Source organism: Lissotriton vulgaris, chromosome 3_1 (genome assembly GCF_964263255.1).
Source record: "Lissotriton vulgaris chromosome 3_1, aLisVul1.2, whole genome shotgun sequence".
Taxonomy (NCBI): domain Eukaryota; kingdom Metazoa; phylum Chordata; class Amphibia; order Caudata; family Salamandridae; genus Lissotriton; species Lissotriton vulgaris.
The window spans coordinates 1,851,724,974-1,851,739,585 of NC_141689.1; the positions used below are offsets into that span (position 1 = coordinate 1,851,724,974).

The 14,612-nt window shown below is 38.5% G+C and overlaps 1 protein-coding gene across 2 annotated transcripts in view; it reads right to left on the bottom strand.

Moving 5' to 3' along the window:
- The window catches only part of TMEM154 (transmembrane protein 154), a 130,478-nt gene that overhangs the window by 49,693 nt on the left and 66,173 nt on the right, over nt 1-14,612 (bottom strand). For both annotated transcript variants that reach the window (XM_086963299.1, XM_086963300.1), the window contains exon 3: nt 2,857-2,884. In XM_086963299.1, coding sequence (XP_086819425.1) covers nt 2,857-2,884 — 28 coding nt within the window. The remainder of the gene's footprint in view (nt 1-2,856; nt 2,885-14,612) is intronic.

Genomic DNA, 14,612 nt, shown 5'->3' on the forward strand with positions numbered 1-14,612 from the left:
ATTTTAAGTCTACATTGGCTGTGCATACTTCACACCCAAGACTTCTACTCAGTGCAATAATCTCTATTGGTGTTAACAGTCTTCAAAGTCTCTCAATTAGAACTCAATAAACATGGATTAATGGTGGCAGCCACTCTTGTTTAACACTACCTCTAAAGGGGTTGCATTAATTTAGCATTTCCGGATTTCAATTAAAACCAATTATAACTGATACAACACCACCAAGGGAATATTTATTTTTCAGTAGAAACTGACAAGCACAGAATTTTGCTGCCCCTGTTACTGGTTTGGCACCCTGTGGTGTTAAACAGTATAAATGCAGCCACAGTACTTTTCTATGATGAATGCTCCCACTATGACCCACTTGGGCCATGATAAGCCACTTAGTTTGCCCGTGTTCATATTTTCAAGGTCCCTGTACCTCCTAGGACCTACTTCCACTACTGTTTTGGGAGCATCGCTTACATTATATGGCTTCATCTCACCGCTCACTGCATGTTGCTGCATAGTGGCCAGCAGGTTCGCAAAGCAACGATCACCTCTGTAATTACACCCTCTTTCATTAGTAGTGGGTCAGAGTTTTACTTTCTGTAAGCTCAGGTAAGAGGACTGTGGCAACAAAGATTGCTGAACATATAGATGCCTCCAGAATCAAAGTCCTCCCTAGGACACTGCAGTAAATGCTACTGTTCTTAGATTTGCAATGTGATTGTCTAAAAAGCTTGCCCTTGGGAGTTTCATGCCTTCACATAGGAGTATGAGGGGCCATATTATGAAGAGGTTTACTGATCACGCACCATGGAAAGAAGCCTGTGAGCTTGTTTTAGTGAAACTGCACTGCTTTTAGTGCATACTTTAACTCTGAAAATGTGGGTTAGTGTATAAGCTGTAGGCAGGACAGTTAGTCGTTTTCTATTATGTGCTGTAGGTGGCGCAATCTCAGCAAAACATATGCATGGACCTGTTCTGAGCCTGCACAGTAATGTAGATACAGCCCCAGGGTCACCAAGTCTAACTTTTATTCCCATTGTTCCGTGGCAAAAAAAAGCTTGGAACTTAAGGTGGTAAAACAATACCTGACACTTGGCAACATCACTTGGGCAAAACACTGTGACTGCATCTAATGGAAACAAATTGAGCTGAGCTTGTTCTTTCCCAAAGTAGGAAAATACACTATAAAAGTACACACCACACAGAATACAAAGGTAAGGTGTCTTGAGCAACAGTCACAGATGCCCGGCTGGAACTCAGCCCTCGCACTGCTTTCAAAAACAGCGACCTACCAACGTGCCTGGTGAAAATCAATGCGTTGAGGTCCTCAAATAAGCCACAAACCCCAGACACATGCACCAAAGATCATGTTTGTTGTGAACTGCACATGCAAATGACTCAAGGCATCCTGCATGCGTTGAAAGTTCTTTATCACCTTAGCTGCTTCTTCTTGCAGCAACACAGTTTTCTGTCACCAAAGTCCCTGTAGATAACAGCATGCATATAATAATTTTCTAGAAAGTTGTGACCAGATAGGGTAGAAATAGGCCCAGATCAAGCAGTAAAAATACGTGTATTAATCCAGTTCTTTCTTGGTCTCCTATGTTGAAAGTCTTCATTCAACACATCTTTGTCATTTGTCTGAAGAACAGAGCAAGGGGAAGGTGTGTACAATACCCAAACTTGATCTTCTATCTTCTGCAATCAAATTGTAATTGTATGCAAGCATATTTGGCATTTACACGTGTCCTTGAGATGGAATGGGCCTGGACTGCTAGAACAAGGGATTTGAGTACTGGAAAATTAGACTGGCAAGGAGTAAGAGAAATATTAAAAAGTTACTTGTAAGAGCACATTTAATGGAAGGGTACAGAGAGGCAGTTAGGAGCATGAAAGAATGTAGGAATAATTGACAACAGGAATGAATGATGGAAGAAAGGAAATGAAAGCAAATTAATTTTTAAGTACTGAAAAAACACCATACATGTAATTATGTACAGAGTAAAAAAGAATAAACACTGAAACCCACTGATTTTTACAATTTCTGAAAACATTAGAAAACACAGAAAAATCCAACCAGAATTCACAACAAGTAGAAACTGAAAACAGGCTAACAATAGTGACTCAAAAACACATTGTACACATTAGATCACCTTCCAATATACCATCAAGGTAGGTATATGTTTACTATGCTCAACTTCACTTCTAAAAAACCATGATGATATTGTTGAAGTCAACGTAGTGGATGCAATATTTTTGTTATGCCTTATACCACATGTGATATACTAACCACTCTTCACCATCAAAACCCTTCAAATTTATCCATGACTTTTCTGAACTTGCTTTGGCTGGACAAATGGATTCAGGAAGTGCTTAATTTGAGCTGGTGGTTTCCTGTGCACAGCACCAGCACTTAATCATCAACACTGGCACTTTTGGACACATTGATTTATTGGGTTAGGTGATTTGCCGAGAATCACATGATTTTGAGATGACACCAAGACGAGAACCTGGATCCCCAGTTCCCAAGTCGGCAGCTTTGGCCATTAAGCCACAATCCATCCCCACTTTCATGGTTAGTAGTTGGTTCAGTTTTAGGTGGCAGTAACAGGAGAAATGGGCTGGTGCAAGCGGCACTTATTTTTTTTTTTACAAATTAACCACTGGATTCAGGTGTGACAATGAAGGGAGACCTTGCTCACATAGCATAATCATATTGGGCTCTGATTACTGAACTACAAGTAGTGATTTCTTTGGAGGCTATGATAATTTCCACACCTTTGTAGTTTATATACATTGTCATTATGACCTACAAAATGCATAAAGTATTACTATCAAAAAATGAATTTGTTTTATATATTTTACCTTTTAAAATCTTCCGTTTCAGAATTTTCTGAAATACAAATATAGAAGAAATGATTACACAGGTATATTAAAAAACAGAAACATGTATGAATAGTATATGGCATGTGTGCAATAGCACAAACATTGTTACATTTGTTATAGGATTCGGCTGGCAATCAGTGGTACTTAATTATTCCCTTCTGGTTTTGGTGTATTGTTATGTACACTTATGTGCATAATGACTCTCATTATAATGCCCAGTGCATACAAAATGCTTGAAGTAATATATATTATGATTGTTTATGTTTATTTTGCTTATAATGTGCACACTGCATAACGAAATTGCTTCTATGCACAGAGGTATGAGATGGTATGTGTTGCGACATTCAATAAATACATTGCAATGGGACTATTAAGCAAACAAAGAGAGACATAGAAACTGGAATGAGGGGCAATATATGCATGGATGAATGGGAAGCTGTGATGTGTTGATCATGGAAGAAGACTGAGGTTGTCTACATCAAGGTTTGAAGCGACATCATAGATCAGACTGAAGCTCAAATGGACCATGACATATATTGAAACTCTAACTTTTGATCCTAAGTCTCACTCAAACAGGTGTTTAAGATCTTATACTCTGGTAAGTACTCTTCTAGATCTGTTATGTGGGAGTACATTGTGGTTTGGCAATCTTTTTTCTTCTCTTCAAACTATTGTATGAGGCTTTCTACTGCGCTCTTTTCTGGTTTTGTATGTTCACATAACTGAGGGTATCCCGTGTTATGGCTCAGCTCGGTGACCTCCCTAACCTAACCTTTACTAACCTTAACCTAACCTTGAAACCAGGAGATTAGTTTGTCTGTTACCACTATAGTTAACCATCCAAATCTTATTCCCACTGAAATCCCTTTTACTGGAATGCAGCATTCTGCCTGTTTAATACAGGCCAGAGTCCCACGCCAGTCCCACTGGTGAGAAGAGTAGAAGTAAAAAAAAAATATATATATATTGAATTTTGCTACACAAATAAAGGAGCAAGCCTTAAGGGGCAACAGGCGTGCACCCATGGAATGGCAAACATGGAGAACCAAACCATCCCCCTCCCCCAGAGAACATTCAACCAATACATTGTGAGGAATAAAGAAGAAAAAAGGGAAGAAGAGACCGCGGAGGAAGTACATATACAGATGGCACATTTTCACCCATTACAACACCTGCAGTCAAACGACTAATACATTTGCCTCTGTCCCACACCATCTCCCAGCACCTCCAAGAAGCGATAATTGTAATTGTAATTCTTTATTGTTGGATTATTTAAAATCTTACAATATTGTAAACACATAAAATTTACTGTAATGTATAAAACTAATAAATGTCATTGCACCATAAAATTCATTAAATTTCATCATACTACTTCATTTTAAAAACTTAATCACCTAATTTTGTTTTCGCTGTTAGTATGAACCTCACAAAGGTAGCATTCATACCTATATCATTAGATTCAAGACAACATTTCAATGCATGCTTACATGTCCTTATTCCACTGAGATTAAAAGGGATTTTAAGTAAGGATCTTCTTTCATTTTGGAGTCCGGGACAAATACATAAAAGGTGGACAATGCTCCCCTCTCTCTTTTTACAAAGTCTGCATAATGTGCAACTTTCAGTGTTTTTCCACGGGGGAGATGACAAAGTCCCGGGAGTATTCCAAATCTTGCCTTGAGTAGAACTTGTTTATTTTTTTCCGACCAGGGTGTTTCCAAATATTGTTGTACCTTCTTTTTTTTGTATCCATTTATTATTGTCCAAGCATGTTTTCTTTTTGTTAGAGTATCTTTGTCCTTTACAAGGGATAGTTGGTTTGTAGTTTTATTGATTATTTTTTTGAACAATGTGTTATTTATCATATTATTCCAGAATGTAATAACCGCAAACTCCTCTATCGCTTCCTTAAGATAATTCCATGCAGTTGACTTAACATTATTATTTATTTATTTCCACAACAACTGGGATATCTGATTATCATGATAGTTTTTTATCCGATTCCAGGTTTTAATGAAATGACCCTTTCTCACATAGTATTGGTTGCTTAGACCAAACTCCAGTCTAATTTGTGCAGGCGGGGCATTCATTGGGAGGTGGAATAATGATTTGTATGTTTTAGATAGGGCACTATTTAATAATTCAGTATCCTTTCCCATCAATGATTCACTGCCATATGTAATAGTTGGAAGCAGTCTAGCCCCTATAATCTTCAAAAGCGGCCCATATGTGAGGTTGCCAAGTGATTTTTGTAAGATTCTAAAAGCGGCAGTCAAGGCGTTTGTCTTCTTTTGGATATCCCTTTTTTGTGGCTGATAGTTGCCCTTCTCATCAAATAGCACACCCAAATACTTATATGCTTCAACTTGTTCCAGTTGGTTGTTCTCCATGTACCATTTACTTTTACGTCTTAGTTTTATGTTCTTGGTGACTACCATGATCTTGGTTTTAGTTTTGTTTATCTCCATCCCGTTTTCCTTTGCGTACTTGAATGTTTGATTGATTAAACGCTGTAGTCCCACTTTAGTATGGCTTAGTAAGTTGGCATCATCTGCATTGAGCAAATTAGAAATATGCGTACCAGCTAATTTCAGAGGGTGTGCGTTTAATTCATCCAAAGTCTCACTTAAGTCCGCCAAGAACAAATTGAAAAGGAGTGGGGCTAATACACAGCCTCGGTTGCTGGGATTTCTTTTGATAGAGTTTGTCCATCTCTCATCCTCCCCCTAACCCAGATTTTACTATACAGGAGCTGAATCAGTTTCAACAGACCATTGGAGTGTTTTTTTCTTGGAGCTTTTTCCATAATAAGTTTCTTTGGAAACGATCAAAGGCAGATTTAAAATCTACAAAGCATAGATACATGGGTTGTTTGATTCTAATTGCTTTATCCATTAGTAGAGATAATGCCAGGATATTTGTTGTTGTCCCCAGCCCTTCAATAAAGCCTGTTTGATTGAGAGGCAATATCTTATTTTCTGAAGCCCATTCATTTAAATTAGTTAGCAAAATTCTGGCAAACAGCTTGGCATCTGTGTCTTGTAGGGTAATAAGCCTATAATTTTCCGGAAGTGCCCAGTTTCCTTTTTTAAAGATTGGTGTAATTAAGGACCCTCGCCATGACTCAGGGATGACATCTTCCTGTATAATTTCTTTAAATAGCTTTTCTAAATATACTGCCATAGATCTGGATTTTCTTTGTAGAGGGCAAACGGGATGCCATTTGGTCCAGGTGCACCATCTTTTTAATTAACTTTATTAGTTGTTCCTTTGTTATTATAATTGGTGCTTCCATGTTACAGTCATAACTGTATGCCTCCAAGAAGCAATACTTGATCCAGCCACCCCAGACCTTATAACATTTTCGTGGGAGAACATCTACTGGCATTTATGAGTTTTTCTGCTGCCATGTGGATATCAATACCCCATCTCCATTCCTGGAGCATTGGACAGCCACTCAACCCCCACTATCGGGCTACATCCCTCTTTGCCACTACCAGCCCGAGGCCACAGTATAATAGTTTAGCCCTGTGAAGGTCCACATCATTAGGGATCCCCAACAGAAGGAACTTTGGATCAAGTTCACCCATTCTCCAAGGATAAAACTGAGTTTCCCGATGATCGCCGCCTAGTAATCCTGAATTAATGAGCATCCCTAGACTTCACCCTGCATCGCAAGCAGTTCAGGGACTCCCCCTTCTCATACTGTGTAATACATTTAAAAGGATTTTAACTGATATCTTCATGTGAATATAAGTAAGCCTGAATTGTAGTTAGACAAACTCATTTTACCTGTCTACTCCATCAGTCAAAGGCTGTATTCAATTGAGAGACATGCGCAGGTATTCGGATATCATATTGAGGTAAAAATATTGATTTTCAGAAGTATCGGATTTTTAATTTTGTGACACAGAAATATCGTGTGCACAGATATTGTTGACAAAAATATTGATTTTGAAAGACAAGGAATATTGTTTTTTAAGTTTCTTCTGTGTTTTAATAATATTTTAATTGTATATGTTTTATATTGTTTGTTTAATTGTTGCTAAAGTTTTTAAATATAGTTTGCAATTTTAAGGTATTTATATTTTTAATTTCATTGTAAAATAGTAATTTATCGTGTCATAGCGGGTTGTGAGGTTCATAGGGGTGCAGGGTGGGTAGTTAATTAAGCATAATTAATGACATTTTTTTATTTTAATTCATTAAGTATAATTCATTCATAATTTTATTTGAATTAATATTAAATATTTATTTGATAAGTAAATTGGGTAAATAATATTCTTTAAGTTATATTTTAGGTGCAGGTTGTTGGGTGTGTAGGAGTATAGGGTGAAAAGTTAATTAAATAATAATTAATTATTGATAAATTATTAATCAATTGTAATAAATTATGTGAATTATGTAATTATAATTATTTTATTTACGTTTTAGGTGCAGGTGGCTGGGTTTGTGGGGGTATAGAGCGGGAAGTTAATTACATAATAATTGATTAATTATTAAAATAATTGTTAATTAATTATGCAAATTGTGTAATTATTATATTTCTAAAATTTGTATATATGGTAAATGTGCTTTGCTAGGTATGTGGGACTAAAGTGTGGGAATGTAATGAAATAAATGTTAAATAACATTATTTCCTTATATTAAGTTATTGAAAAAATATTGTAATCGTTTAATTGTTTTTTAATATATATATTTAATTTTAAGTTAATAGTTTTATAATGTTATGAAAGTAATACCTGTATTAAAATAAGGTATGTGTTTGAAGTGAAGTATCCTCCCTACTGTTGTACATACTGAAGTGGGAATAGTAAATGTTACCTCTCCAGAGTCCAACGTTTTCCTTACTGTTGCACCGACTGGAGTGGGAATAGTAAATTTGACCCCTCCTAAGTCCAATGCTTTCCATACTGTTGCACCGATTGGATTGGGAATAATAAATGTTACCCCTTCTGAGTCCCACGCTTTCCCCACTGTTCCACAGACTGGAATGGGAATAGTATATTTTACCCCTTCTAAGACCAACGCTTTCCCTACTATTGCATTGAGTGGAGTGGTAATAGTAAATTTTACTCCTCTGAAGTCCAACACTTTCCCTACTGTTGCACAGACTGGAATTGGAATTGTAAATGTAATCCCACTGAAGTTCAACATCTTCACTAGAAATGAAATAGTGTAGGTATCATTCCTAGAATTTGAAATGTTTGCTCATGTTGTTTAAAATTATGTTATCATGTTTCTGTTTATTCAAAATTGCATTTCATAAATTAGTCATATTTGTAATATATACTATATTTTTAGTAAAATATATCTTTTATATTGCTTACTTTTTAATGCGTATTTTAATTGCTTAAAAAAATAGTTTATTTGTTATGATTTTTAATTGAGATATATATATACACACACACATATATATACTTGTTATATTTTAAATTAAAAAACTAATTTGTAAATTAAAATATATATTAAAATTATTATTTTAATAATAGTTTTACATTTTGTATGTGTAAATAAACATACACACATACATATGTGTGTGTTTGTTTGAATAAGTATATATTTATTCAAAATGTTTATATTATTACAATGAATGTAATGTATATTATATTACTGTTACATGTTAATATATTTAATGTTTACTATGTTTAACTATATATATTTTATAAAACAATATTTCTGTATATATTTTTCAATATTAGCATCCAACTATTTTTTGAAAATATTTTTGACAGTTACATTATAATTATACTAAAACTATATTTTTGTGCTGGATATTTTTGACATGATATTTTTTACCACGATATTTTGAGTTTTGATATTTTGTCAGTGAACTAGATGAGCAAAGTGCTGGAGCAAAATGCTAATTTAAGGGTTAGATGTATGAAGCCTTTTTGCAGTCGCAAATGACTGCAGAATCGAGCTGTTTGTGAACGCAAAAAGGCTTTTTCTAATGTTTCAAACCCAACAAGCAATCTAGTGACACATTACTGAATCATAATTTAGGTTTACAACCAAGTAATGATTCGACTATTTGGAAGGGGCATGTTTAGGGCATCCCATCCAAATACTAGAATGTAGCTGTATATAATAACGTTTTACGACTGAAATGCAAAACATTTGTACTTTACAACAATGTTAAAGTTGGTGGTAACCCATTTGCAAATAGTAAGGGGTCCCCTTGGGACTCTTTCCCCTTTGTGCCAGCTTGGATTTAGAAGCAATGTGGGAACTGTGGAGCAATGCTTGAATATAAATTTAATATTGGCCAAATACACCATTGCCAAAAAAGCCCCATTGTATTTGGGGTTTATGGATTTAAGTTCTGCTTTTGATTTCGTTAATCGTTCCCGTTTATGGACAGTTTTGTTAAATTATGGGTTAGATAAGTCACTTGTTTACTTTTTGGCCCACTTACACTGTGACTTGAAAGCCTGCATGAGAATAAATAATGACGGCGAAGTCTCAGGGAACATTTTAATTGGCAGGGGGGGTCAGACAAGGCTGTGTCTTGGCCCCCCTGCTTTTTATCTTGTATATAAATGAATTAAGTAATTCCTTATGTAAATTAACAGGTGATGTCCCCAATATTAATGGTAAACTACTTCCCGCACTTCTTTACGCAGACGATGCGGTCCTTATGGGCCGCACACCCAATGCAATGCGTATTTTAATAACAGGTTTTGTTTCATATATGGCTGACTTGGGGTTATGTACTAATTTTAATAAATCCTTCATAATGTCTTGTGGTCCCAAAAAGCATAATATCCGTCAAATTGTGTCAGGGAATAATGTTTTAAAAAGCACCAGCACTTTTCCTTATTTAGGTTTGTTGTTCTCTGATTCTGGATCTTGGCAGCCCCATGTGTCGCCCAGGGAAGGAATAAAATGGGTAAAGCCATTAATTCTATAATTAGCCTCCATCAACCCAAACGCGCCGAGGTAATAATGCCATTGTTACAAATTTATAGAACTTAATGTCTGCCAACTGGAACCTATGGCGCAGAGGTGTGGGGATACTCAAATAGTACTAATATACAGATCGAAGAGAACAGATTTTGCAGGAAGGCTCTGGGGGCGGTTATCTCAGCTCCAGCTTACATTTGTCATATGGAATTGAATCTTCCATATACAGAGGATTTCATAAGATCCAGGCCCGCCCTATTTTGGCTGAAAATATAGCGGAACCCTGCGGCCTCTTTGACCCAAGAAATCATCATGGACTGTTTAAAATGTGAGCGGGCTAACCATATACCCTGGCTTAGGGCAGCAGAGAGAAGTTTAGTAAGTGTGGAAAAGGGATATTTATTTTCTTTGCCCCTAACCATCGATTGTACCCACAAGAACTCAGTAAAAAGGGCATTGTATGACCTATTTCGAAAAGATAGAGAAAAGACTGAGCATCTTAAGCGATCTATTATAAAATATATGCCCCTTCTGGAACCATGTGGCAGGCCCAATAACACGCCTCAGGGTTACCTTCGAAAAAAACTGGGCAGATGGAATAGGAGCCTGCTGTTTCGTTTTAGGGACGGACGCATTAAACAACTACTCTGCTTCCCATTTGGCTTTAACAAAAATCTGGGGAATTTGCACTGTCCTTGTAATTTAGGTTGCAAACAAAGCCTTTTACACTTTATGCTTTTTGTGGTTTTTATGCAAAATATACCAAAATTTATCTAATCCCGTATTTCAGAGAACACGGTCTGATGGACTTTAACTTAGCATTTAGAGATCTATTGATGCTAGGCTCTGATGATGTAATCCTTAGAGTAAGTTGTTTTCTTCAGTCTGCAATTCGCTCCAGTGCTTCAATGAACATGGTCTGATAAAGAGATTTACTGTTACATCTTTGCAGCTTGCACTATTGTTCAATAGTTTATATATTGTATATTTGCACTAGGAATCTTATACCATCTTTTAATCAATTGTTTTATTGATGAATTGTTGTGATGTGCATGTACTTTTATGGATGTTTTTTTTCATATCCGAATAAAGATCTTTGACTTGACTTGACTCTTTCCCCTTTGAGAATGTTTATTGAATATTTTTTATTTTTCAACACATCCCATTTTCTTGAAAGGAAAGGGCCTGAATTAAAAAAAAGGATTGCTTTATTTAATAGCAATCACATACATTTTGATCTCCTGGCCCCAGCAGGTCACCATCCTAAAGATGGCAGCGAATCCTAGTGGGACACTAAATTGCCACGGATGTTAACCTGAAAGTTCTATCTACCCTAATGGACAACTTTGTGCTGTAATGTCATATACTTTAATGTCTAATGTCTCTGTTGCACTTTTACCAAGGGGGGGGGATAAGGGATTTCATGGAGGGCTGCAACAAGGTGTGCACGCTTTTCAAGCCTTGCAACTTCACAGGTATTAAAGCTCTAGTGCAGCAGTTCTTAACCTTTGGTCTGGTGACCCCTGGAGACCGCTATGCTTACTCAGGAGGTCCACAACTCAGTAGTGGCCCGTGTTTGGGATGAGTGGTGGGGTGGGTGTGTGGTCAGGGGGGTGGAAAGGAGTCAAGAAGGGAGGGGGCAAAATAAAAATTAATAATAAAAAGAAAAAACGTTCGTTCAGCCGGCCGCGATCTGCATCACGCTCCTCTGCTTCGCTGCTTCAAGCACACGTGGGGTTGGAGAGAGGTTCACTGCGCATGGTGGTTTGGCCGGCCTGATACAGCTGGCTAAACCATCATGCACAGTGAAGGGAGTGCGCCACCACACCCCTCAGTGTGGTCAACCCCCAGGTCCCACCAGCAAGACTCAGCAGGAAAGGAGGAATAAAACGAGTTTCGTTTTTTCCCTTTCCTGCTGTTTTTGGGTGGGAGCAGAGCTCCTCCGCCATAGCGTAGGAGAAGCCGCTGCCACAACTACGTAGAAAATTAGATAATATTAAAAGATTAATAAAGTGTGAAAAAAAAGAAGCAACATTTTTATTTTAAATGTTACAGTGTGCTGTAATTGTGAAGGAATTTGAAGTTGTAGGCTAAAAATTGAGTTGGTGTCCTTAAATTGATTTCTGGGAGCAGTGCAAATGCATCAATTAGAATACAGTTCGGACGATGGGTTGTGTCAGTTGAATTTAGAAAAGCCCCAACCTTCCTACATTTACATTTTTATATATGATCGTGACTTACATTTGTGAACAGTCGGAGTCCCTGTCCTCCAATAATGACCCTATGGGGGTGCCAAGATCCCAATAATGATTCAGTCGGGTCTCTGGTTTCCAGTAATGATTAAAAGGGGGTCCACAAAAGTCAAAAGGTTAGGAACAGCTGCTCGAAGGTATTTAGGATCCGATTAGGATGGCGGTCGGACTTATGTCTGCCCGCCACCATATCAGGGATCGGGACCGCCCGAGGATGTTGGCAGTCCCTCAGTAGGCATTTTGATGCAACCGCCACCACGGCAGTCGCAATGCCAATAATTTGCAATGTGGCGGGTGCTGCTGGCTGCAGCACCCACCGCCATGCAAAAAAGGGACACTTTACATATCCATAACCATAGTTGTCCCCCAGGTCCTGTGTTTGGGGGCCGGGGGCTAAGGGGGACCCTCAATGTCCCTTTCCGCCAGCCTTTTCATGGTGGGTTAATTGCCATGAAAGGGCCGGCTGAAAGGAGCATCATAATGCCTACAGTGGTGCCTAGCTGGCACTGCCACCATCATTTTTGGCATTACAGACAATCCGACGGTCCGATGGGCTTCTTGAGCCCGTCGGATTAGTGTCCGACGGTCTTTCCGCCCGACTGTCCACCCGCCATCCTAATGTGGCGGGCGGTATTCTGTATTGCAATGGCAGTCCCACAGCCATCATAATCTGGCCTGAGTCATAGTTTTGGTTATAAATGCAGTGCTTAGCACAATCTTTTCAGAATACGTCTATAGAGATCACCTCTTCTCACCACTCCTGAAGGCCAGAATCACTTGCTCTGTTTGCATAGCATGGTCTGCTTTTGGTTGTTATTTTAAGAGATTAATACCCTGTATGATCTTTGCAGTCTAAGGAATGATACAAATACAAAGGTAAGACAAGCAGTATGCTTTAATTAATACATTCGAAAAGCTAATTTGGAATTAACAAGTTAAGAAGTTATGCAAAATGAAAAAGAAAATGAAAGATCCAAATTCGAAAGACCCCAAATAAAAAAATTAAAGTGAGGTCATTTTATCAGTTGTGTAGGAATATATATGTTATCCATGAAGAAAGATGTCATGGCCAGTGTCCCTTTATAATGCAACATGTTTTAGAATTTAAGACCGAGAAACACCTCTTGTCCTGGGCGATGCATAACATTAGATACCTGAGGCCTGCAAAAGTTAAACCCCCATTTAAGAGGCTATAAAATAAATGTGTACATTTATATTATAAGGGAAATCCCAAGTAACACCTGGGCCCACCAAGGTACAGTCCTAGCATATCCTAGGCAGGATACTACCTGATATAAACATTGTCTCATAAACATTGTTCACAAAATTTCACCCACTGGAGTTAATAATGGAAAATTGAAACCCAATGGTGGATCTTCTGCTGTAAACAATATTTAAGACTAAGGGGCTCATCACGATGTCGGGCAGAAAGCCATCGGCTAACACCGACTCGGAATCGGGACCGACCGACTTGTGGTCGGAAGTTCTGACCACCAGATTACGATGTGAACGAACACTGTTCGGTCATAGTCCCATTGTTCCCTATGGGAGCTCGTGTTCCAACTACCAACCGGCCGTAACACAGGCTGCTAAGGGGAAATGGGGTGTGTGTGGAAAACCCTGCACCCTGTCACAGGCACCCCATGGTGCTTGCCACATAGTGCAGGGTTTTACAGGGGGGTCCCTTTGGTACCTCGTCAGCTTTGCTTTCAAACGTAGGCCGCAGGGCCAAGGGTGCCCTGCCAGGGGACCCCAAAGTCACTTTCAGATAGCCTTTCCATGTCCGACAGGTCGACACAGAAAGGTTGTTGGAAAACTACATTGTAATCCCATGGGTAAAAACACTGTCCATAGGGGTGTACAATGCTGAAAAACGGGAAGGGCGCAGGCAAACTCTGCTACGCAGCGGTTGACGGAGCTTTAGTCAAATTCTGCATTCCAATCGGCGCACGGAGTTGGCAAAACTCCATGAACTCCGTCAGCGGAGCGAAGTGTATGGCCCACACTTAGCAGTAGGGCCGATTAAGGAGGGATTTGGAGGGACAATGCAGAGGGAAAATTAAATAAATAAATAATTTTCCTTCGGCATCGCCCTTGAAATCCCCCCCCACCACTGTTACCTGCACTGACCGCAGCTGCACACAACATACCACGACTTTCAGAAGATCTAGTAGGCCTTACTTTATTTAGCTGGGAAGCATGACTACAGTTAGCAAGCCTGCCTGGAGCATTTTGTAGAGTTCCTGATTATTTTCCTGTGGATTCAGTAGTCGTGCTCTCCCTTCTGTGTGCTGGTCAAACATGGCTCCATTCGCGCACACATATTAAATTGATGTCATGCTACCACACTCCGCTGATACATACAAGCTCGTTAAGGGGGGTACAGATGCACTCCTAAGCCTAGCACTCTTTTTGAGTCATTTTGCGTCATTCCATCAGTGAATAAAAATGAGCTCACACCGGAGTCTGAAGCAGGGCCTCAGTGGTCTTATCTGTAAAGTCAGTGTAAAATGTAACGCCATTTAATTAGCTTAGTTCTTGCATCGTTCTTTGGGCTTGTTAATTCCATGAATTCCA